This window comes from Lynx canadensis, chromosome A2, assembly GCF_007474595.2.
Source record: "Lynx canadensis isolate LIC74 chromosome A2, mLynCan4.pri.v2, whole genome shotgun sequence".
Classification (NCBI taxonomy): Eukaryota; Metazoa; Chordata; class Mammalia; order Carnivora; family Felidae; genus Lynx; species Lynx canadensis.
Window position 1 is genome coordinate 163501266 of NC_044304.2, and position 26071 is coordinate 163527336.

General features: G+C 56.6%; 1 protein-coding gene across 5 annotated transcripts in view; it reads right to left on the reverse strand.

Moving 5' to 3' along the window:
* The window catches only part of PRKAG2 (protein kinase AMP-activated non-catalytic subunit gamma 2), a 260684-nt gene that overhangs the window by 160466 nt on the left and 74147 nt on the right, over nt 1–26071 (reverse strand). For all 5 annotated transcript variants that reach the window (XM_030308857.1, XM_030308856.1, XM_030308854.1 and 2 more), the window contains exons 2-3: nt 25274–25345; nt 19275–19554 (exon numbers count right to left, since the gene is read on the reverse strand). In XM_030308857.1, the coding sequence (XP_030164717.1) occupies nt 19275–19554; nt 25274–25345 (352 nt within the window). The remainder of the gene's footprint in view (nt 1–19274; nt 19555–25273; nt 25346–26071) is intronic.

Sequence of the window (26071 nt, forward strand, 5' to 3'; positions counted from 1 at the left end):
CAGGTATTTTCGGTCATCAAAACTTTGCTGTCATCAAAAGTAGTAGTTTTTGTACAGCAAAGGACACGATCAAGGGGTGAAAAGGCAGCCCCCGGAAAGGGAGAAGAAATCCACAAAGGACGCGTCTGGTAAGCGTCTACCACCCGGGATGTCAAAAGAGCTTCTACAATCCAGCGACAAAAAGACAACCCAATGAAAAAAATGAGTAGACCTGGCCCCAAAGAAGAGACACAAATGGCCAACAAGTGCATGAGAAGATGCCCGATGTCCTTAGGGAATGGCAAGTCAAAGCCCCCGTCACCACCTCACAGCCACGAGGACGGCCACAGTAACAAGGACGATGACCACAAGTGGAAAGTTCCAAGCGATGGAGAGGATGTAGAGAAACTGGATGCCTCACACAATCCTGGTGGGAACACACAACGGTGCAGCCGCCGTGGGAAGACCGCCTGGCTATTCCTCACCAAGTTAAACAAGGAAACGGCAAATGACCTGGGAACTCCACGCCTGGTCTCTACCCAAAACAATTGAAAACAGGTGTTCAGACATGAACTTGGACGTGAATGCTCACAGCAGTGTCGTTCACAGCGGCCAAAAGGCGGAAACCACCCAAAGTGTCCATGGACAAACAAGACGTGGTCTGTCCGTACAATGGGACATTATTCATCCACAGACAAGAATGAAGCTCTGATACCTGCTACGTCGTGGATGAACCTTCAAAACAGTATGCGCCGTGGAAGAGGCCAGACACAGAAGGTTACGTTTTGCATGATTCTACTTACGCGGCGTGTGCAGAAGAAGAAAATCCAAAGAGACAGAACACAGATGGGTGTTGCCCGAGCTGGGGGGCGGGGAGGGGGGGAGGTTGGGAGTAGTGGGTATAAGGTTTCCATGCGGGGCGATGAAAAAGTTCTGAAACTAGGTGGTGGTGAAGGTCACACGGCAACGTGAACGGACTTAATGCCTTTGAACGGTACGCTTTAAAGTGATTAAGAAGGCAAATGATACGTGGTGTGTATTTTACCACACAAAAAAAGAGTCAAGCCATGCGGATACTAGAGGAAAATATTTGTGAATTCCTCGACAATCTGGATTTGGGGGAAGGCTTTGTATTGATGGCTAAGTGCTTTTACTACCGTCCAAGGGCCATTTCCGTGTCTCTTGAGAACCCTCTATTCGTCCATACGATGGGACGGTTGTATGGGACGGCTGCCATATTGGCTCAAGGATATCATCTGTGTATTTTTTTCTACAGCCACATAGCACTCTGCTGTGTGGATGTACCTTCTTTCTTGGATCCACCTGCTCTCCTAGATGTGAGTATATCTCCAGTGTGTCTGCTCAGAGGACCTAAAAGCAGCGACGCTCCAATAGCCCCGAGCACATTTAGCGCCTAGATCCTATTTCTAAATACTACTGGCCACTGGACGTAACTAGGGCTCTTTGGAGAAATGGCTGATTCCAGGCCAGGGCAGGGAAAGGACACGATGAGGCTCAAACACTTTGCTGCACCAGCAAGTAAGGCAGTGTTTCTGCCACAACAATGGGGACGGTCACAGGAAACAGGGACCTGCCTGAGGGGCTCCTGCTGGCCAAGTCAGGGACAACTCAAACATCCAAATAGGATCGTGACAAACCAAATTGTTGACTGAAACAGGAATCCGTGAGTACATACATACATATATGTCCACACACACACACACACACACACACACACACACACAGAAAAGGAGATTTCCTTCCTGAGTGCAATTCCAATCAATCGACATAGAATTAGCGATAAAATCAGACCATATCACCTTTTGGCCACCACCCTGGTCATAATTCAGGCAAGGCTAGTCAACCGGTGCTAAAACTAGCAAAGGAAGAGGCGTCCGAGTGGCTCAGTCCGTTAAGCGGCTGACTTCGGCTCAAGTCACGATCTCACCGCTCGTGAGTTCGAGCCCCGCGTCGGGCTCTGTGCTGACAGCTCAGGGCCTGGAGCCTGCTTCGGATTCTGGGTCTTCCTCTTTCTCTGCCCCTCCCCTGCTCGTTCTCTCTCTCTCAAAAATAAACATTAAAAATAAAATAAAAACCTAGCAAGTGCAAGTTTGGTGACAAAGAAGATATTTACAGAACTCCCCAAATCACTCCCCATGAAATATTTATTGCTTACAAAGGGAAAGATAATAATTAAAAAAAAAAGTTCACTTATTTTTGAGAGAGAGTGAGCGAGCATGAGTGGGGATGGGGCAGAGAGAGAGAGAGAGGGAGACAGAGATTCCCCAGCAGGCTCCATGCTGTCAGCAGAGAGCCCGACGTAGGGCTCGAACTCACGAACCATGAGATCATGACCTGAGCCGAAGTCAGACGTTTAACTGGCCACCCAGGTGCCCCCCAAAGAGTAACTTAATTGGGCTCTTACTGTGGCAGACACTTCCCTTAACCAAGTGATTAGTAAGCATCAGCAGGGACAGGTCAGAGTGACATCACCTGCTTCCCACTGTGATGCCGGGACAGGACACGAGACGTGGACACTGCCCGACCAGGGAACCCGCATCTAGGCATAAGGACGTGTCAGGCCAACCCCACATGAAGCGGTCTACACAATGAACAGCTTGTGGTCTTGGAAAATGCTGAGATGGTGAAAGACAAGACAGAGGGTTGCTCCGGATGAAGACAGTCGGAGGAGAAAGGAGAATCAAATGCAATGCTTCACTGGGGGTTTCCTCCTCCAAAAGATGTTATTGAGATAATTTGTGAATGGTGAATAAGGCCTGCGCTTTAGCGAATACTACCGGATGAACGTCAATTTCCCGATTTTGAGAAGTAAACTCTACTTTGGAGAATGTGCTCATTTGAATGAAATACGCACTGAAGTATTTAGGGGTAAAGGGACATTATGCCTGCAGCTTATTCTCGATGGTTCAGATTTCATACAAACACGTGCACAAATATTTACATATTCGGTGGGGGGCGGGCGGTGGGATACAAGCCAATGTGCTAAAATGTTCGCGCCGGGGAATCGGGATGAAGGGTACGTGAGAATTCTCTGTACTATGTTTGCAACTTTTCTGTAAGTCCGAAATTGCCAACATGAAATGTTACTTTCACCGAGGAATTAAGAAAGCGGCGCGGCCAGAACGCAGGGTCCATTAGCCTCTCCCCCCACCGTGGCCCACCATCACGGTTCTCCGAGGGAAAGGAGACTCTTCCGGAAACCTCCCCTTGCCTTTGCCCAAAGAACAGCAACCTCCCCTTATAATAATAACCCGGCAGCCCAGCCCAGGCTGGCGCCCTCACTGGCACCTTTCAGGGACACCTGCATGATCGCCAGCAGAGGGCGCTCTCCCAGGGGACCCACGCTAGGTGCCAGGCCACATAGCTCTGCAATGTGTTGGCTGAACTTTTCAGGAAACTTGGATGCCACGCATACTTTTCCTTTCTTTGTGGGTAGGCAAGATGAGTCACGTTTTTCTGAAGTCGGCTCGGCCCCAGGATTCAGTCTCACCAGCTGCCCCGATCCAGAAAGCTCCAGCAGTGGCTGGTGAGCCCTGCCCTGGCTTTGGCTGAGCCAGGGCGGCTGGGTGGGGAGGGGGGAGGGCGGACTGAGGATGGGATGCAGGGCGCAGGAGCACAGCCAAGCCGGGGAAAGCCTTATTTAGCCAGGCGCAGCGTAAAACAGACCCGAGACGGGAACTGGCATGCAGGACTCGTATTTGGGGATCAACACCCGCCACGAGGAAAGCAAGGAGGCAGGCTTGGGCCTCACGTGACACTGAGAGGCCACGCAGACCCGGTGAGGCCCCTACAGAGAGTTCGGGAGCTGGGGCGACCCCTCAGAGCTGCCCTGAGGGGGGCGAGGGGGCCAGCCCTCCACAGCCACTCCCTGCCCAGCTGTCAGGTGCCGTCCTGCTTCGGAAGGGGGGCGACGCTGTGGGGAGGGGGGGGGGCTCTCCGTCGTCGTTGCAGCCAGCAGCGTGGGGACCGAGCCCCCTCACTTCTGAAGGGGAAACCGGGAGGTACGGCACGGTGTCTGTCCATCACTGGGACCCACGGTGGCGGAGGCCAGGTGGGCTGGCCATGAGATGAGCTCAGAGCCAGCCAAGGGCCAGGGTGTGGACGACACGGCGAGACCGGATTTGCGGGATGGAGAAGGGGGTGAGACGGGGACGCCGGGGGGGGGGGGGCTCAGTCGGTTCCTGCGGGCCGCCTGCTTTTATAAATAAAGATTTATTGGAACGCGGTTTACGTTTTGTCTGTGGCTTCGTGTCTACAAGAGGCGTGGGGTGGCCCACAAAGCCTAAAATATTTGCTACGTGGCCTGGCACGCGCCTCCACCCGACGCCGGCCCCGCCTAACCGTGTGCCCACGACCCTGCGCGTGCCGCTCGGGCTCCGGTCACGTCCCTGGGCTTCCCACGGGAAGGAAGGGCCACGCAGATGAAGCGTGCAAAGGACGAGCTGCCGGGCGTGAGAAGAGCGCGTGTGGGAGGAAAGAAAATCAGGTCCCGGAGGCCGGAGGCGGGGGCGAGAGGGGCAGCTGGAATTTGGGGGCAAGCGAATAAGGTGATTGGGGGTCGGGGTGGGGGAGCGGCCAGTGTCTACCTGCTCCGGAGTGTGGCTGGGAAGGGAGAGCCTCAGGGCCCCTCGAGGCACGTTGGAGGGCCAAGTTCCCCTGCTGGCCGCCCCCCCTCCCCAGGCCTCTTGCCGCTGAGGCATGGGCACCAGCTGCACAGGTCCTGGGACGTCCCCTGAGAGCGAGGTGCAAAACCGGGCACGCAAACGATGCCCAGGGAGCGATCGGCAAACACGGGAATCTGCACACGGGAAAGCAGTGGCGGGACCACATATCAAGGACATCCTAGAGCTGACTCCTGTCAATGGAGGTGACACTGAAGTTTCCCTAAGACCCTCTCGGCTTCCTGTCACCACAGGGCTGGGGGGGGGGGCGGGGAGGGATGTGCCTGGATGCATCAGCCACACCCAGGGGCAGAGCACAGCACCCAGGGCTCACCGTCGCACGGTGGCATCCACTCAGGGGCTGGCACCTTGCTGTGGGTTCTCACTCGCGCTCCTAGCGGGTCCCCTGCTCTGCTGGGCACACAGGGACCTGTCCCTGCAGCCGTGACGCCCAGGCTCCTTTCTCAGCTGGCTTCTGGCCCTGGGTGGCATCTCTGACCGTGGCCGCTCCCCATCCATCCAGGCAGACCGACCGCCAACCGCGGCTCCCCAGTTCCAGCCCCCACCCTGCCCCGGGGCTGCCCTCCTCCGTCCACCTCTCCGACCCAGGAAAGGCACAGGCTTCGTGCTCATCTCTGGTTTGCCTCCCTGAGTCCCGCTTAGCTTCTCAGCAACCTTCTCCCTCACCTTTATAACCACACAGCCATTAAGTTCTGGCTGTTTTAAATACACGGATAGTTCGGTCGCACAGGTAGCCGACTGACCTGTAACGAGACCAGATTCCTCAAGAGAACGGAAGGCCGAGAACGGTCGGTACAGACGTTCTGCACAGAAGCCAGCCTCGAGTTCCAGACCCAAGTGCTGGGGGACGAAAGTCACTCTCTCGGACCCCTGTGCGCGCGGGCACGCTCACAGGTTGGCAGGCCGCCTGGCGTTGGCCGGCTCCGAGGGTAAGGCGAGGCAGGGGGTTCTCGGCACCGGGAAGCCCTTGGCATGTGAATCAGAGACTCGAGGCTCTAAAGTTCATTCCTTCGCACACAGTACAAAACCTCTGGCATTTTACGGGAAAACAAACTTTTATTTGAAAAATCAACTCAAGTTGCCGGCAGAGAAAGGAGAAGCTGTCTGTGATCCAAGATAGACATGGTGTGAAAGGACCAGGAGTTTTCCAAGTTAAACAAACTCCTCTGGAAAGCTCATGCGCATTTCAAACGGCTGGCAGGGCACACTTCGATTCGGATCCACAGACAACGAGCCGGGTTGACGGAACTGAGACGTAACCTATTCCGGGAGGACAGTCACCCGTGGCGGGATTTTGGTATTTCGGCTTAACGGCCCACCGAAAATTAACTTTATTTGGGGTGTTCAAAGTCCACGTGACCTCGGTCGCAGCGGTGAGCCGGTCCTGCAGAGTTCGAACGTCTACCACGGCTCGTCTCTGGCAAAGCCCCTGGAAGTTCCCAGCCAGACCCACTTTGCAAGCGTTCCACAGCCTTCCTGCGCTTCATGACCAGCGAGGGTGGTATCTTCTGAAGCGCACCCCCCCCACCCATGAAACCAGCCGTGTGGGTCAGAGAAAGCACGCTTTTAGAACAAACGGGCATCGAATTGGAAATAGAGGGCAGAGGCCAGGGTCGACGCTGGAGAAAAACATGCATGTTCTGGATTACCGCATACGACGTGTCTCTTGCTGGGGGTCACCGTCAAAGACATCCCAATCCATGCAGCCTGGGATGAGGCTTCTGGCCTCGCCTTCACGCCCCGTGCGGTAAGTTCCTCCCACTGGGCCGACGCACACTCCCTGGGTCCCGGGATCTGCCCTCCACCTTTTCCTCTTTGCCCGTCCTCCAGATGCCACGGTCGTGACCTTGAGTCGCCGTCAGTGTAATGAGAGTAGGTGGCTGCCCAGGTCAGCGATTTTCAATGTGTTTTTCTGGTAGGACAAAGATAACGTTCCAGGGCCCGGGTGGTGGGGGGGGGGGGGGGGGTGGCGCTGACTTCCCTCCATAGCCGTCACTCAGTGTAGACTAGTGCCCACGTATGACAACGAGATACCATTTCTTGCTCAGTGGGGGGCCAGCTGCCAAAATGCCACCCTGTCTGAGACCTCGAGAGCCATCACTGCACGACTGTGGGGTTCTGAAGAGACAACTGCTTCCGAAACGTCTGGCAGGAACTCCTCCTCAGTTATACACTAAGTGTGCCAACCGCGCCCGAAATACGGAAACTTTCACTTCTGTCACGTACATGCTGGTTTGAATGCCTGTGTCAGACCTGTCCCTGCAAGCTGGTCTTGGTCTGGGGTGGCGGGGGAGAGGGTAAGGCATTGTCGCTCTCGGAGCCAGGAGCCCCCAAGGGGAAGAAGACAGAAAAGGGAGCCCCGGGGGACCCCAAATGACTTTCCCCTTTACAGTGTGATGGGGACCAGCCCTTTTCCTGCAGGTTACGGCAGCTTTTCATCCTTCCTCTAGATACATCTGCTTACCCAGCTGCGCCCTCCGCCCAGACCCCCGTGCTCTCCTCAGGGAGGGCCACAGTCAGAGGCCTTGGTGGGGGGGGGGGGAGGCACTGTGTTGCTTAAGGCTCTGCCTTAAGCGCGTGGACCTGGAAGAGCGTGGGGGAAAGTAAGAGGCAAGCGAGTGGAACACGAAACACACGATCTTCCGGAAGACAGAAGGTACCCGAAGCAGATCGGAGGGGAACACGGAGCGCGCAGATACTTAAAATAACAGTTGTATTTCTGAGCTCTGGCGGACTGCTCACGGCAAGCCTGATCTTAAGGTACGGCTTTCTGGAGATGGCAGGGTTTGAGGACGTCTCAAAGGAGGCGGGAGGCCACCAAGACAGATCTCCAGGTCTACTCCAGCGGCTCCCAGCTGGTCCCCCCCGACCCTCCCTGCCCAGTAGCCGGCTAATGCCTCCAGAGAGCAGGACATTCGCTGAACAACACGTGCTGACGATCGCTCAGCGAAAACCTGGAGTCCTGCCCTGGCCTGCAAGGCCCCCGCCCCGCCTCGCAGACCTCACCAGCGTCTCCCTCCTCGCTCAGTTCTAGCCACACCAGCACAAGGCTCGGCAGGTGCCCCCGCTCAGGACCCCTGCGCCGTTCCTCCCTCTGCGGGTGCACCTGCCCACGCGCCCGTCCGGCTGGTCGGCTCCCCGGTTCTATCCCACCCTTGCTCGATGCCTCCATTTCCCATGGCCCAACACGGAACAGCTGCCTCCGACCCCTATCCATGCATCTCCTTTTCTCTCCTCCCTAGAATGTAATCCCCACAAGGGCAGGAGCTCACTTCCCGCTGGCTGTATCCCGGGTGCCTGGCACATAGCAGGTTCTCATTAAATACCGACTGAGCAAATGTAGTCAAAGTGAAATGATCCCCCCCCCCCACCTTCAACCCCCCTTAAAAGGCCTGGTGGGGGCTGGTCAGGTGTGAGGTCCACCCGTCTGCTCAGGGACATCAGCTTTCTTCTGTGTGGGCTGTGCATTTGAAGGTAGACTTCCCAAGCTGGGAAAAACCAGGCAGGGACAGCGAGCGAGTCCTGCCTCTGTCCTCTGGGCAGAGCCAACCGGCTGGGGCATAAGGCTCAGCACGTGAGACTGTATCGCCCCCTAGTGGTCACTCGGCCACAAAGCCAGAAAAACCCCAGAAGCGTGCGGTGCCCGATGGGGGGCTGTTAATGGAACCCAGATCTGCTCTCTCACCCCCACATTTTTCTATGGAAAATCAGGTTCAAACGAGCATTCAGAATATGGAGGCAAAAGGGGGACACAGAGTAAACCCGTCTTGTCTTGAACGCAGGAGAGATTTAATACGGATGGCCTTCACTTGGCTCTGTGGTTCGAGGTCAACCGGCTGCCCCGGGACTTTGGACCCACGGCGGCCAGCCATCCCTTCGGAGCCTCTCAAGTCATTGAACACAACGTAGGAACTTTTCAAAAGTAAACTTTTTTTTTTCTTTTTTTAAGGAAACAGTGGGAGGAATGGCATATAGAAAAAGTGAGTTTACAGAAGGCAGAACTCTAATAACCAGACCTGGCCCAAAGTCGGCCTGATAAGCGTGTTCGGTTATCTACTTTGTTGAGGGTGAGTTTGGGAGGAAAAAACCAAAAAGGCTGGGAACTGACATTTTTGTGACGCTTTTGCTCACCTGCACTGGGCACTTCCCCTGTCTTAAGACTTCTGCACTGCTCTTGGCTGGCTCAGTCATGGTCACCTTATGGGACTTCTCCTTCCCTTGCCATCCTCCACAAAACAGCACCCCCATCTGCCTCTGTACCCTGCTCTAGTTTTCTTCACAGCACAGGGGGAAATTAAAGACTGTGCTCCAGTTCTCCTCCCGCCCCCAGCCTTCCATCTGGAATATTCCCAATTTTTCAGCATTGCTCTGGTTGCCATCCGGATGAATCTCACCTCTGTTACCAAAGAGACGTGTATCAGTCAGGATCCTTTACTGGCCTATACCGGAAAAACATAACTTAAAAGAGACTAAACTACAAGGACATGTGTCATCTAGAATGCTAAGCTCAGTGATGTAAGAGGATTACGTTCCCACCTTCCTGTTCCACCATCTTGCATGTTGGCTATGGTCACAAGATGGCCACCGTGGCTGGAAACCACAAAGTAAGGAGAGGGAATTAGTTCTCGTGTGTCTCTTTTTTGTTGGGGGAGGTGCGTCTTCTTTGATTCCTCACAGAGTTCTCCTTACATTTTGTTGGCAAGACATAGGTCCCGGTTCACCCTCCAGGCCAGTGGCCCCGAAGCCAGGCACTTCCCCAATGGGAAAGGGATAATTCCAACTGAATCAGACCAATGGGAGGTCCTGCTCTGGGGCTGGGCCCCGAATAAAACCAGGCTCCGTACAGAAGAAAGGGGAGGGGCAGCTGTCAGACGGGTTATCAGAGTCCGCCAACACGTGGTAGGGACAGGCCATGCACTGGAACTTTGGAGAAGGAGGGGCCAGCGGACAGGGGGCAGAAAAGACAAGAGAAAGGGGCTGCACGTAGCAGCCGAGGGCAGCATGGCCGCCTTCTGAGTCTCCAGAGCTCGAGACGATCTCGGCAACAGGCAGGAAAACATTTCTCAGAACGTGCCTAATAGAGGAAGGGGGCTCAGCTATCTGACAGTATTTACGCAGATGTGTGCACACGCTCTAACATATATATGTATGTGTGAGGACCAAAGAGGTGCAGAAGAGACTGTATCGTGGCTCTTCAGGGCCCCAGGGAGGAGCCACCACTGAGAGGCAGGGTTAATTCAGTGAAGTCAGAGGGGCGGCCTGGTTCTTCTCAGGAGCAAAATCCGGGAGTCCTCAGGACAGGGACGGGTCACACTGTGCTCAGCACCTGCCGCGTTCAGACCAGACGAGCTCACGCACACCGACGTCACTACCAAGCCTTGGGACCCAGAACAAGTAACTTTTGTCAGGGATTAGCAGCCGTCTTGCAGACCTGACCTTGAGCCTGAGCTCAGAGCTCACTGATAAACGCCGTGGCAGCCACCTGCAGAAACGCGCTTGGTGGTGCGAACAGGAGGTCCCCACCCGCAGCAGCGCAAGTCCCCGAACAACCCGGAGGGACCCAGATGGCCTCGGAGTGGGTGAAGGCAGTACTGGGGAGACAGACAGCCTTGTCGGGGCCACGAGGACAAACGGAGGCGTCCCCCAAGCACAAGCCCAGCAGTCTAATGGAGAACAGAAGCCGACACCAGCGAGGGACACAGGCTCACGTCCCTGGCCTGTCACAACCCGCCGGCGTATTGACATTGGCTCCTTGCCTCTCAGCCTATAAATGCGCTCATCTCTCCTATCTTAAAATAGGCCAATCCAAAACTTCCATTAACGCCAAGCCACCCACTCACTCCCAGTCTACCTTCACACCTCAGGATCGGCTCAGGGGGGGCCCAGCAAGAAATGAGCCCAGGTTCTCAGGGGTTCCACGTGAGAAGGGTTCCTCTTGGTCTCGTCTCCGTCCCGCCCGGGAAGGCGGCTGGCCCCGCTGCCCTCCCCACTGAGGCACCGGATCCGGGCCCCCAGCCTCCGACACCCTCAGCACCCGGCTGTCTTCGCCTCCAGACTTGTAGACGCACACGGGCAGGAAGTGATGTCCTGTCCCCGACTTTGGTGGAAACCGCTTCACGTGCAGGGAGGGGCCGGGAGGAGTAGAGGAGCTCACGCCGCCTTTGGGCACCAGGTATCTGCCGCCCCTCCCTCCCCTCCCCTTCCCTTCTGACCCAAACACCTCGAAAGCAGCCATCTCTGTCTCAGTCCTCGGCCCGGTAACACGCTCTCCTTCCTTCCCCGGCTACTCAAACTGCCCTCTTGGAAAGTCGCAGTGACAAAGCACATCAGGAACGTATTGCCTAGGGGCGCCTGGGGGCTCAGTCGGTTAAGCCCCGACTTCCGCTCAGGTCATGATCTCACGGTTCGTGGGTTCGAGCCCCGCGTCGGGCTCTGTGCTGACGGCTCAGAGCCTGGAGCCTGCTTCGGATTCTGCATCTCCCTCTCTTTCTCTCTCAAAAATAAATAGACGTGAAAAAATAATAATAATAAATGTATTGCCTCGCAGTCTGCAGGTTCAAAGTCTGAAACTGAGGTGTCAGCAGCTCCCCCTGAAAAGCCGCCAGATCCTTCCTTGCCTCTTCCAGCTTCCGGTGCTGCTGGCAACCTCTGGCATCCCTCAGCTTCTAGAACCACCCCACCGGTCTCTGCCTTTGTCACGTGGCTTCACCCCGCGTGCCCGTCTTCTTACAAAACACAAGTCATGTTGGATTTGGTGCCCACCTGACTCTAGTGGGGCTTTATCTTAATTACACCTGCCATGGCTGTATTTCAATCAGGTCACGTTCAGAGATGACTGGGGGTTAGGACCCCAACATCTCTCTTCGGCGGGGACACAGTTAAATCCACAAAAGTTATTATAAGGGTTAAGCGAACTTGTATATTTTTATAATCTACCGAACAGTGTCTGGAATAAGTTATTCATCTCACCTGAGTCTCCAACCTAGCCCTTGCCTGACAACTTGACTTTAATGCCTTTCTCTGACCCCCGTATCCCTGCCCCGCTAACCTGACCCTGCCCATGGCATTTGCATCTGGACCCAGTGTCTTCCTAACACGATTGGACAACCTCCTCCACGATGCTTTTGCATGTCTGTTGTGCGCAGAGCCTGAAGGCTATTCGTGTACCTCCAGGAACTACAATAAAACAGCAATTTCAGACCCCATCTCAGGCCCTTTCTCTGGGACATCACGTGAATAGCACAACAGAGCACGACGCAGAATACTCAGCCCCCTCCCGCAAGTCTTCTAGAAAGATCCCAAGATGCCATCATCAATTCTCACACACGCTCAGCCGTTGAGGGTGAGGAAGCAGCTGGCCGCAGGCCTGAAGTCTATGTTCTAGAATCACTCATGGCAACAACAACGTTTACCAAAATCCATGCGGGAAGATGCTTGTAAAAAGGAGACATTTGGGGGAAAACACTAATTGGTGGGAACCTGGGAGGGTGGTGTGGAGTCTGGAGGTGGGAAGTGAGGCCATAACAAAACTCACCCGCCAGAAACCTGCCTCCTCCTCTCGGGTGTCAGAAATGGTCTCAGGGACAGAAATGCCTCAGGGCTGGTTTGGTGCTCCCTACCCCAAACTTCTTAATTTTTTAAATTTTTTTTCTTTATTTACTCTTTTTTTTTTTTTTTTTCAACGTTTATTTATTTTTGGGACAGAGAGAGACAGAGCATGAACGGGGGAGGGGCAGAGAGAGAGGGAGACACAGAATCGGAAACAGGCTTCAGGCTCTGAGCCATCAGCCCAGAGCCCGACGCGGGGCTCGAACCCACAGACCGTGAGATCACGCCCTGAGCCGAAGTCGGACGCTCAACCGACGGAGCCACCCAGGCGTCCCTCTACCCCAAACTTTTAAAGCTCATTTACAATCAATAACGAGACCGGTATCATGGCTGTGTGTTGGCATTTCTACTGTCATATCTTTATCCTGACTTTTGAGCCAAAACATCATTTGCCCAAAGAGATCCCTTTACAGTTAGAAAATCCATCCTCAAAAGCCAACGATGGGGGTGCCTGGGTGGCTCAGTCGGTTGAGCGTCCGACTTCGGTTGTCAAAGTTCCAGGACCCTTCCCCGGTAGGAAGTAAAAAGGACCTGATTTATCTGAAGGCTGGTGGTTACTGAGAGGCTAAGCCACCAGGGGCTTCAGACACTCAGTTTCACAATCAGAACATCTTTCTTCAGCCTTAAGCCAAAACGAGGTTTTTGTTTCTTATGGAAATGTAAACACTCCCGAGAGAGAGCTCTCCCTTTGAACAAAACGCACGCTGGCCGATAAAATCTTGAATCCGAAGGAGAAGAGAGGGGAATTCTTCTAGAAATGTCAGGGGGAGGCGCGAGGTCTGGGCTTTCCAAGTTATAATGACTGACATCAAAGCGTCCACCGGGGTGAGAGAATCCAGTGAGTTCTACAGTTCTCTGTCAAGCGGAGCATGCTATAGACGCGGTGTGACCAAATCTGGCCCAGTTTCTTTTTTTTTTTTTTTTAATTTTTTTTTCAACATTTATTTATTTTTGGGACAGAGAGAGACAGAGCATGAACGGGGGAGGGGCAGAGAGAGAGGGAGACACAGAATTGGAAACAGGCTCCAGGCTCTGAGCCATCAGCCCAGAGCCCGACGCGGGGCTCGAACTCACGGACCGCGAGATCGTGACCTGGCTGAAGTCGGACGCTTAACCGACTGTGCCACCCAGGCGCCCCAAATCTGGCCCAGTTTCAAAAGCGTCATCAAGGAAATGAAGGTTTGTGTCCTCATAGTTCATAGCCTGCCTTGCTCCACAAAGGATCCGGGGCACTTTACAAGGAGACAGAAGATACATCCGGATATTCCGAGTTCAAACTAGGGTGGGAGGACGGGCACGAGACTTCCGGGCGGGGGGGGGGGGTGCACAGGACCTGAATGAGGAAGGTCTCACATCTGCAGACCTCGGCCAGCTCGAAGCTGTCTACCTGGGTGCGGGTGGGAGCCAGCCGCCCCGTCCCGGGCACCAGTGGCCAGCCTGGTGGCGCCCCCTGGCCGCAGCCTAGAGAATGGACCTCAGGGCGCCCCCGTGATTCGATTCCCATGCTGAAGTTACTTCCAGGAGAAAGCGTGCCCTTTGCCAGCGGAAGACAGAAATCCTGGGGAAAGATCACGGACAACTGAGCTCAGGACAAGCTCTCCCACCTGGGGCTACCGCTGCTAGAAGGCAGGAAGGAATGCGCTCCAGGGACAGACCAAGGAAGGGATACGTGCTGGTCCCTGCGGGCACGGGTCCTACGGGAGCCTGAGATGGAGACTAAAAAAGCTGTTCGACGGGGCTTGCTGGAAGGTCACCGAGAAGCCACAGGCCGGGGCCGGCGGCCGAGGAAAGAGCTCCAGGCTGGCGGGTTGGCGGCTTCTTCCCTCCGCAAGGCGGCCTGGGACCCGACGTCCACCTCGGGAGGCAGAGGGCGAGGCCCGATGATGGACGGACGTGCATGACAACTCGGAGCAGCTGCAGGGCCTGAGGGAGCCAGGGACGTGGCCTCCGCGGCAAGTGGTCTTCTGTGCGAAGGCCAGAGGGAAACCTCTCCGCCGGCCGGGCTCCGAGGGAGCATCGGTGTGCGTGCGTGCATGTTTGCTTTTTTGAAGCGGTCTTCCTTCTGTGGTCAGTTTTCACTTGTCTTTCCTTTATCGTCGCTGCGAAGAGTCGCGCTCCTCCAAGCCGCCGAGACCTCTCGCTGAATGCGGGCAATGCCCCGTCTTCGGAAGCGGCAGGCCTGAGAGCCCAGGCCAGCGGGCGGACTCACCGATGAACAAAGGCAAGGGGTTTGTTGGATGCCCTCTAAGTGCCCAGCGCCGTTCTAGACACTGAGAAAAGAGCCCGGGACGAAACAGAGGCCCTCGTCTCACAGCGCATACGTTCTGGAGGGAAGGGCAGCCGAGAGAAGCGATAAAGACCCGCTATCTGCAGCGGAGAAAAAGCAGTGTGGTGTGGAGAATGCTTCTATTCTGTGCAGGCGCCCGAGGAGGGCCCTTCCAAAGAGGAGGTGTTGAGGGGCTCCTGGGGGCTCAGTCGGTCGAGCGTCTGACTTCTGCTCAGGTCACGATCTCGCGGTCCGTGAGTTCGAGCCCCGCGTCGGGCCCTGTGCTGACAGATCGGGGCCCGGAGCCCGCGTCGGATTCTGTGTCTCCCTCTCTCTCTGCCCCTCCCCAACTCACACTCTGTATCTCTCTCTGTCTCAAAAATAAATAAACATTAAAAAAAAAAAAAAAGAGGAGGTGTTAAGGGGCAGGGTGGGAGCTGGGGGTGCGGTGGTGTCCCCTGAACGCAGGAGCACCCCTCTAGAGGTGTCCCTGCCCCTCCGTCCTCCCCAGAACAGTAACTGAGCTTCGGGCTCTGGTCTCACTGCCCAAACTCCCACGTCCCGCCCAGCTCAAATCCACCTTCTGGAGTCTTCCGTTCACTCCCTGGACCCCATCACGTACCTAAGCATTGCTCCCTCGGATAGCTCGTGCTTTTCCCACGCGGACCATCTAACTCTTCTCTACCCAGACCAATGTACCGACGCTCTCAGCATCAAGCCTGCAAACTTCCGGGGATGGTGAGAAAGGCTGTGAACGCTCCCATCGCGTTTACACACATATTTTTTGCACCCTTTACAAAGGCCTGACACCCCAAGATTTTCATCCACTTTTCGGGGCGTTTAAATAACATGTAAAGTTTCGTTCCACATGGAAGTGAGTTTGGTGCAAGGAACAACCAAGGAAATACCTCTATTTTCCTTTCTCTTCAATGGCCGGCTATTGTCCTATTATTGGCTTCTATATTCCTAAAATCCCCTCCTTTAAAGAAGAGTCTTCGTATCTGGGTTAAAAGTAGATTCGGGAGTTAGGTCACCTGAGTTCAAATCTTGGTTCCACCGCTTACCAGCTGTGTGGCCTTTGCTCAATGACTTGCCCTCTCTGTGGCTCAGTTTTTATTTTGATAAAAATGGTAAAAATACGACTTTATAGGGTTTTTTATGAAGATTAAAACAACTGTTACATAGGACACACTTAGAATGCACGTAATAGGCATTTGTAATTGTTTACGTTTATCAGGCAGAATATTTACATTATAATAATTAATAACGATTAGAAAGCAAAGTTTAGTGACGTGACATTAAGCCACTCTTGAGGTCCTGCCTTGCTGACTATGCAAGATTGTTTTATTATTATCTAAAAAACTTTGGGGTGCCTGGGTGGCTCAGTCGGTTAGGTGTCCGACTTTGGCTCAGGTCATGATCTCGTGGTCCGTGAGTTCGAGCCCCGCGTCAGGCTCTGTGCTGACAGCTCAGAGCCTGGAGCCTGCTTTGGATTCTGTGTCTCCCTCTCTCTCTGCCCCTCCCTCCCTCATGCTCTGTCTCCCTCTCTCAAAAATCAATATTAAACAACTTTAAAAGCCTTTAAACTATTATTTGAGTTCAGGAACATACTGCCATGGGCTTTCCTTTCCTTTCCTCATCTCCAAAGGCAAGAATCTTTCGAAGTTAAAGGTTCGCTGTTCTGGAAGCTTCTACTGCCACAAGGCCACTTCGGATTTCTTGAGGTGCGAGACAGGGTCCATTCTGGACCATAATGTCTCCACTGCAACTGCTCAATCCTGACACTGCAACGTGAAAGCGGCCACACTCCAAAGAAATAAAGGGGTGTGACTGTTTCAATAAAGCTTTATTTACAACAACTGGTGGCAGGCCAGAGTTCGTCCCCAGGCTGTAATCTGCCCACCAGTGTATGAGAGGAAGAGGCAAAAAAGCAGATTATGGTTTTGGGTGGGGTAAGACCCTGACCCTCAAGAGAAACAGGTTTGCTCCTACATAGTGGGGCTGCAGGCAGTACGAGAAAGACCCAGAAGCCCCAAGACATGTCTCGAATCAACGTGCCACTGGACCTTAGGCCAGAGGTAAATATCGGTGGAAGACTGCAGCCACGCCACGGAGGCAGCTCCTCCATGAGATAAGATCCTTCTAGAACAGAGCTTTGGTTCTCTCCCCTGGGCCAAGAACGCCCGCCAGCCTGGGTACCCATTGGTGCCAGGGCCAGATGTACCATCTGGAACTGAAGCTCCCACCTAGATTCCCTTCCTCGTTCTCGGAGTGTCTGAAGACCGAATTATCTCCTTTTCCTTTTTTAGTTCCCCCTTGAAAAGGAGCGTGATCGTCGTTTCTGTCTTCCTGCTTCCTTTCCCCCTAACAACCGATCACGGTGTTTATCCAGCTTGCGTGTGTATCCGTGCCACCCGGGAGGCTGCTGAACTTTTAGGTCCTGCGCCACCCTGTGGGCCCTAAGTCACACGATAGAGAGGCAGGCGGCAGACAGAACTCGAGGAGGCATCACCTTGAGAGGGTGGACTCGGAAAACATCCTTGGTCGGTGGTTCAATGGCGGTAGCATGGGCGGGTGTCCTGGGGCCCGGTCTTCTCTGGTCTGAACATCCCTTCCCAGAGAGCTTCTGTGGAGAAGCCAAGCGCCCACCCCCACGAAATCAATGCTTGTCTTTAGGAGCAGCTGAAGCCATTCCAAAGCTCTCCTGAGCCCCTTCTGCAGCTGCCTCGCCAGATGGTAGAAAGGAGCCTTGACAAGCAATACCTACTCCATAGCATCTTATGAGACGGACCTTTGAAACAGTATCTTCCGGCCGAGAACACCGAAGAACGCTTTACAATGCCGAACAGAAAAAGGCAGCAAGGGCTCCTGCTTCCCAGGGAGCTGAGAGTCTGGCCCTTGTCCACTAGCCAACATCCCCCCCTCCCAGACCCCGTATCATGGCTTCTCCTTTCTACCTTCAGAAGGGACCCTGGTCGTAACAGGCTGGCCACTCCACACCCACAAAAAATCGTCTACGCCCCCAGCCCGTGATGTGAACTGTACATCTTGGCTTTTCCCATACAACCCGTGTCCTGTCTTGGACAGTGTACCCCAGACTCATGCCTTCCCAGGAACCTCAGAGGGTGACCTTTCTGAAAACAGGGTCACCGCAGATGCCCTCACGCTAGAGTCGGACAGACGGGCTGCTAATCCAATATGATTTAGCTCTTATAAGAAGAGAAGAGCCTCACGGACGTAGACACAGGCGACGATGGACGCAGAGACAGAGATCGGAGAGATGCTTCTACAAGCCAAGGGACACCGAGGATTTCTGGCAGCACCCGAAGCCAAGAGGAAGTCGCGGAAGATTCTTCTCCAGACCCTTCAGAGGGAGCACCACCCTACCGACATCTTGATTTTGGACTTCCGGCCTCCAGAAACGTGAAAGTAGACATTTCTGTTGTCCCAACCATCCAGGTTGGGGTACTTTGTTACGGCAGCCCCAGGAGCCCGATGCAGCCTCGTTCTGTCATAACCAACGGAGGCTTGATGCCACCGTTGAAGAAACAGGACACGCCGATGAAGATCTGTCTGACATCCCCTCCTCTTAGAGGACATTTGAGAATTTCAGCATCTCTGTCAAGGAAGCTGGGGATGCTTCCTAGCACGCGAGGACATCGGTGCTAGGACACAGGCCTCCCTCGTGGGCTTTGTATATATAGTTCCCAACTACATGTTGCCCCCCTGATGTCCCCTGGAGGGCCACTGTGTCATATGACATCTGTGAATTTATGCTTAGGTCTGCTCATCGAGGAGGATGACTTCGGGGGTACTGGCAACAATACCCCACACCACAAAAAGAAAAGAAAAGAAAAGAAAAGAAAAGAAAAGAAAAGAAACAAAAAGAAAAAGAAAAAGAAAAAGAAAAAGAAAAGAAGAGAGTTCCCCACCCTCTCCTTGCAAATCACAGAGTCTGAATTTGCACCGCGTGCCCCGGCCTTGCAGATCGAGTATCGCTTTAGCCTGCAGGTCCTGAGTGCAAATGCAGGCTGGGAAGAGACGACCTCAAGTCACTGCCCTCCCCAACAGGAGCTTTCTGTCATCAGAAAAACTCAGAAGGCGCGGGGCGATGCGCTGAGACACGGGGGGAGGAGAAAAACTCCGTCTCCTTTACAGGTTGCCTCGTGCATTTCCGCTTATGATCAACAGTGCTTCGTGGAGAGTATTTTCTCCTCCACTCATGAACACTCACGAGCCTCAACTCTCTGTTAAGCACACGTTTCCTTCCCTTGTTTCTCTAGATCAACCCCAGCTGCCCAGAGCCCAGAACAGAAAGTGAGGATCTGTCAGAAACAGGGACGCTCAAACCCCACGAAACCAGCCATGGGCCGCGAGGGCCGCCTCTGACAGACCACAGCACTGCTGATTTCAGGGAAGGCTGCCGGCCAGACTGTCTGCGGCTGTCCTTAGAAGTCACACTGTGAGTACCGGGATGTTTCTGGTTAGCCTCGAACCGACGCCTTAGTACAGGGAGAGAGTGACAGGTGGAAAGCGGCAGTGTTCCGGGACGACGGCCGTTCTTGGGGGACGGCCACAGACATAGGTACTCAGCACCAAGTCACCGACAGCCACCCAGCCAGCCTGGGCGTCCCGCAAATGGCACCGTGGCCCCGCGGGCCGTAGGAAGGTCCCCAGCGGCCCGGCACCCACCTGAAACAATAGCATCAATGTCTTACTTTTTCTGGAGCGGGAGAAGAACCTGATGCCCCCGGGCGAGGTAGACGGGTTGGAGTTGGGGGAAGATTCTTTGGAGGAGGAGCGAAAGATCCCACTGAAGCTCATGCGGCGTGGGGAGCGCGGAGGGGACTCCTGGTAGGAAAACGGGAACACGGTTTTGGGAGAGCCGGGGCTGGCCTTGGGCCTCACGGGAGCAGACACGGGGCTGGAGGGCCGGTGCTGGGGGCCTCGAGAGAAGAACCCTTTGGAGGGGCTGCCCGAGCTGCAGGGGCTGTCCACCTGGGGAGAGACAGACAAACAGAGGGGTCACTCCGAGCACGGGCACTCAGACCTCTGCCCCGCGCCGGACCCGTCGCGGCTGGACCGGTCCCTCCCCATATTCACCGCCACCGGGCTGCACCTTCGTGGCACCCTGCCCCGAGCTCTTCTACACACACCGGGAGCGACCCCACGGGCCGGAGGAAAGGACCTGACCCAGGGTGGCCCGTCCGCAGGCCCGTCAGCACCACCCAGGGCTCCGCTGACCTCCACCCAGCCCTCTAGAAGGGGCTTCCTGGAGCAGACGAGCACGGAAGAGGCAGCGACCCCTTTATCCTATTTGTGGGTCTATCTCCTGGCGTCTACTTCTTCACGCCTCACGTCTGTCCTTCTCGAGGTCTGACTACCCTGGCACAATGGTCTCTTGGCCCTCTTCGAAGGAGGAAACACAGGGGCGCCTGGGTGGCTCGGTCGGTCGACCTGATTCCGGCTCAGGTCGCGATCCCAGGGTCACGGGATCGAGCCCCGCGTCAGGCTCGGTGCTGGCAGCAGAAAGGCTGCTTACGATTCTCTGTCCCTCTCCCTCTGCCCCTTCCCTGCTCTCGCCCTCCCTAAAATAAATAAGTTAATAAATAATTTAATAAAGAAGTAACTTAATTCACAGAATTTAAAAAAATTCAGAGGAGGAAACGTATACCTCTAAGGCCTGAACCACGGCCGGCCTGGGACTTGAATTCCTCGCCACCCCCCCCCCCGCCCCCCGCCAAGCTGCTGTGGCATTAGGATGACTGGGGCTGGTGACAGGGCTCAGGAAGGAAGTTAACAAGGCCCAGTTCGCTGGTGACCAGACCTTGTAGTTACGGTTTGAGAAATGACGACTCCGTCCACGGCGTCAAGCCGGGGCACGTGACTCACGCACTTGGACGGACGTCGGAAGCCAGAGCTACACCTGCAGCCTGAGCGCGAGGGTCTGACCCCGACTCACCCCTCACTGGGCCTTCCTGTGCACAACTTAGTCTCCTCGTGCCTCAGTTTCCTCATCTGTAAGCCGAGGCGTCACACCCGCCCGCCCGCCTGCCCGCCGAGTCACAGGAGCTACCCTCTGCGCGTTCGTTTGCTCCTGTCGGTTTGGCAAACTTGCAACACGGGGGCCAGAAGGACCTCAGGGCCTACCCAGTCCCACGGTAGGAAGGAACAGCGACGGGTCCACGGGGCTCACAGGGCGAGGAGGAGGCCGGGCAGGGAACCGCCCAGCGTGCGGAGACCCCGCGATGCCACCCAGCGGGTGGCCACAGGCTCGCAAAGATAGGTGAGGGCACGAGGGCATGCACACGACCAGAGGTAGCATCTGTGGGGCTCTGGCCTCTGACCCGGGGGGTGTCTGAGCGACCCAGGGCCCCTGTGAGCTCTTCCCCCACCAGAGGGCGCCCCGAACTGGGCTTACGACTCCTCGCTGGAGGTTATGCATCTCCCGGGAGTGGGGTGGGGCTGAGGGGGGCCTCAGTGACCCTCAACCACAAGTCACTTCTCCCTACAACTCCCCACTTTATACTAGAGGGCCCGTGGGGCCATATGGGGGTGCCCAGGTGGGCTCCACGTCCGTCCCTTCAGTGAGTGAGCTTCTGGGCCAGAGGCCAGGACTACAACAGTCACAGACCACAAGCGCGTCTCCTTATAAAGAGGTGAATTTTTTTCTCTCTTTAGCCCTTGATATTGAAAGCCTTCAGACCTCCGCTCCCTGTGCTCTGAGTTCTCGATTTTGCCACTATCCCCCCCACCTGTGGGACTCAGGCTTCCTCACGTTGTTCTGAACCCTAAGAATGACTAAGAAGGAGACGTTCTCCACGCAGTAGACCAGACGCGCCTACGGCCGGGGGTGGGGGTGGGGGTGGGGGGGGTGGGGAACGTCACACAAGGAGTGGAAGGTGACCCAACAGCGGGGCGATGCAGGCAAGGAGTCTGCACACGGAGACTGGAGTCTGAATCACGGCTCCGTTTCCAGCGGTGTGGACAAGCGACCTAAGGTCCAGGGCCCTCGTCCATCCAAGGGGGGACACTAGGCCGGCCCACGGGGTGCGAAGTTGACTGGATCGACGGCGGGGAAGCACCGGGCACACAGTGAGTACGCCATGCATATTTGATCCGTGCTCCTGGTCATGAATTTGTAACTAACAGTTGCCTGATGTTTGTGGCGCGTCAGGGGGGCAGGGCTGACTTATGGCGCGACACCACCTGCGGTGTAAGAACCCGACTCTTCCCCGAGGCTTTCCAGCAAGGGGATGGCACAGATTTGCTCAGGGCAGACCATCTGGTGGCCTCCACCATCGCTCACTGAGCACCCCTGAGCCCGAGGCCAGGGGAAGGGGCCAGCCGGAGGCACGGTGAAGGTCACAAAGCTGGTAAGCGGTGCCGTGGGACCTCAGGGCCCTTCCACCCTCTCCCTCCCGAGAGTGGCAGAAATAGCTGCTGGAGGGAGTGGGGGCAGCCCGGAAGACACGAAACGGAGTCAAGGTCAGGTTTGAGGGGCGGAGGCGGACAGTCGGTCGCATTTAGGAACCAGCTGCGAGGCTAACCCCACAGGCGACCCCCGAGTTTGCCGTGCTCCACCAGGCCCCGGAGGGCTCTGCAGGGAGAAGGCGGAGCTGCTGGGCACATGCCCGTGTTGGGCTCTGTGGGGGAAGGGAGAATGGCGGGCAAGACGTGGCCGCCACGAGCCCGGAGCAGAGGGCCTTGAGCGCTGGCTTGGCCCTTATTTGGTAAACAAGGGGCACCCTAGGGTTCTCCTGACTGGAATGCCATTCTGCACTGAGAATTCCAGGCCGACGGAGTCAGACACGGAGGAGGGAACCCACGGGAAGTAGACCTCTCCCCAAAAAGGCCAAACAATGGTGGACACAGCCCGGCTCCCCCTTCTTCCGCGGGGGCCCACGCTGCCTGGCAGAGGGGAGATGAGATGGCCGGGCATGCCAGCCGTCTGTTCCCTGCAGGCTGGGCGGGGGCGATGCTGATTCGGGGGCCAACGGAAGCTGCCAGGGACGGGGCCGTGGCTCACGCCTGCTGGCAAGTCTGCGATGAAGCAATACTTCGATAAATGTCATCGGACGACGCGCCGCCTCTGGACGAACAAAAGGGCCCGGAGACTCCCAAGATGTGTGCAGTTCAGGAGCTAACGGGGAGCGGACTCTCCAGCCGTCGGCCAGGAGGGCACTGGGGCAAAGGCCAGGCCGCCTGGTGCTCAGATCTTCGCTGCAGGCCTTCCGCAGACGCCCCGTCCCACCCCAGGCGCCATGCCGGCTGACCCAGAGCGGCTGCAACGGTGCTGAACCATCCCCGAGATCCCGGCACTGGCCTGGCCCCAGATGCTGGCCTGGGAACTGCACGCCAGAGCTGTGCAGGGTCAAGGTGACCAGAAGCTTCCCACAGAGACACGGTATGTGACAAAGCGCTGCCATCTCTGGGGGCAGGGGCTCCGTGGACAGGGGTCCAGTGAGGAGGCCCGGAGACCCTGGATGACTGATGTGACAGATTGCCAGGCTGGCCGCTGGAATATTCAGGAACACCTGTCAAGGGGAGCTCAAGTGTAGCCCATCCATCCAGCTGCACAAGGGCTCCTGGGACGCAGGGGAGGCTGCGGGTGTCCGACTGTGTCCACGCTTCTCCGCCCGAGGAGCCCGGCGGCCCCTCGGTGGCCCTCTGTGGCCACCCTCACATCCACGGAAAGGGCTAGATGTCAGCAGAATCGAAGCCACGCTCCCCTTCACAGGGGTGTCTACGCTTGGAACTGGATTGCTAACACGAAGGGGCAGAATCAGGCAGGGGAGGAGGGCAGCCCTCCCAAGGCATTTTGGAAACTCTTCTCAGCAGTGGCCTAACTGTTTCTCAGAAAGGCCGACCTTATGTCCAAACAACTCGAGGTTACTGGAGTCTAATCGAAAGGAGGATTGCCAGGGTTCGAGGTCAGGGGCAGGGAACGCCTGCCCTCCGGGGACGGGGTGAGGGTGGCAGGGGGGAGACCGAGGGATGGCCTTCGGGAATCAGGATCAGCGGGAATCCCAAGCGCCCCGCCCTGTCCACGTTCTTCTGCCGCGCCTTCCATCCGAGGCCTGTCTCCAGGCTACATCGGGCCACAGATGTAGGGGAGAAGCGCCTTCCCAGCTAACCAGCACTCCGGTCCCTCCGTGTCCCGTGCCCTTGTCAGACCATCTGGAACAATTCACTACCTTCTCGGGAGTCCGGACCTCCTCTCCCAGCCAGGCCATGGGCCGTGGAGGCCCATGTCCCAGACGTCACCATTGCCAATGTCCCCCGGCATTCCAAGGACACGCTGGGGGTGCAATAAACCCTCACGGTCCCTTTCCGCTCCCAAGTCGTGCATTTGTGACAATGACTTTGCTCTGGAACCCTCTGGGAGCCGCCAAAGTGGGGGCCGGCCGGGCTGGGTGAGGCCTCAGTCCTCGCCGTGTATCTTCACCGCATGCAAGGTTCCGCCTCAGATTTTTCACCTCGAGGACGGGCTTCCTGGCGTCCAACCCCTGCGAGGAGGAAGACCCGCCCTGCAGCCGCAGACCGTGCCCTTCCGGGCTATGAACTCCGTGGCTCCTTCCTGAGGGCATCCTCTGAGGGGCTCTTCGGGCTGGGCCACGGTGACCGCTAATCAGGTCGTTGGTTCGGTCGGGACAGGGAGCTGAGGCCAGCGGAACCCCGCAGGCCTAAACCAGGCTATGCTGCCTTAACTGTGTGCAATTCAAAATGCTTAGAGAACAGGCTAGCCCTCCGCCCTGGAGCTCCGGCCCCAACCCCGGGCTGTACCCAGAGCCGGAGTCGTGCGGCCCGGTACATCCGTGCCAAGACACTGCCCACGGCACCCATGTGGCCGGGCCCCTCCTGAGGTCCCTTCCCCGCCCCGGGGCCGTGGGTAACAGGGCCCAGGAAGAACTTGCTGCCCAGCTCTCTGCCCCACCCTCGCTCCCGACGGCCGGCCGCCTCGACCTCCCCTTTCGCGCCGCGCGCCCACTGACGCTCACGGGATACACGCTTCTTGTCGGTGGCCTGACCCCACACGGCCGCCAGCCTTGCCCAGACACCGGCTGACCAGCGGGGCAGGGTTGGCAGTGAGCTAGACAGAGGCAAGGAGAAGTGGCCAGGAGACCAAAGGGAAGGACGGACCCCCAGAACGGAGGGCGAGGCCGGGGGGGCCTGTCCGTGACGGGACGAGCTGAAAGCCACGGATGGTCTCCGAATCTCCCATTTATTGATACTTTGAGCCTCTTCTCTTTGCTTATTGTTGATCTTCCACATTCTCTCGGACTCCTTTGGGGAGACAAGCGGGGGGGGCATGGCTGAACCCAGAGGGAGGAGAGAAAGGAAAAAAGCCCAGGAGGCTCTCAAATTAGAGAGCCGCAAGTGTGAGGGGCATGGCCAGGTGAGGTGGGTCATCCCAGCAGCGGCCAGGTGCACCAGCGGGTAAGCCGCGGGGACTGCATGTAGGAGCACAGGTGGATGGGCATGTGGGAGCACAGGTGCATGTGCAGGTGGAAGTATTAGTGGATGTGCAGGTGGGAGCACCGATGGATGAGCAGGTGGGAATACAAGCGGATGAGCGGGTGGGAGCACAGTAGGTGTGCATGTGGGAGCACGGGTGGATGTGCAGGCGGACGTTTGTCTTGGGCTCTCACCGAGGGGGTCCCGCCTCAGTGGCACCCCAGGTGAGCCGGGAGATGTTGTGAGAAAGGTGGCTTACCTTACGAGAAGCATGCTTTTCTGAGCTCTCCAGGTCTCCGTCCAGGAGAGGCATGGCAAAGGAACTCAGGTCCTAGGATGGAAAGAGAGCATGTGGTCAGCGGAGTGGCCCTCGGGTGCCCACCCGGCCTCATCCAGGGGCCTCACTGACTCTGTGTGTGCACCGCCACCCCCTCCTAAGTCCTCCGTAAATACGGACCACGAGGGAGGGGTGTGGATGTAAGCGGAGACAGAGGACGGGGCACCACATGCCAGCTCCCTCTAAGATCGGGAGGGAGATCCAGAAGCACGTCCCGCAGGAGAACACGCTCACATTCCTTTCCAGAACAGAAGGCCACTGCCCCCCACCACCCCGGGGAAGGGGTGAGGAGAAGAGGCTGGGACTAGAGGCAGGAGGGAAAGTGCCCCAGGATGAAAACGGCCGTGGAGGGCAGGACTCTCAGTGCCCTGGGGAAAGGCTGATGGGACAGGACCTCGTGTCAGGACACAGAATGTGGGGCTCGCGGAAGGGGTCCAGGATGCGCGTCTTCCTGGAGAGATGATGGGGGCTGGTGGCGGGGAGAGCCGGGCTGGCGGCTGGGGCGCAGTGCTCAGTGAAGCTGGGTGGCACGGTGGCACAGAGGGGCGCAGGGACCCACACGCGGCATCACTCCACTCTCAGCTCTGCTCCTTCCCCTGGTCTCACCTGACGGATGCCCTCACACCCCGGGAAGAAGCCCCACGTGGGAAGTCCAGCAGGAGAACTTGCCTGTGTCCTTAACCTTTCTTTTTTCCCTTTTTCGTTGTGGCACCATACACA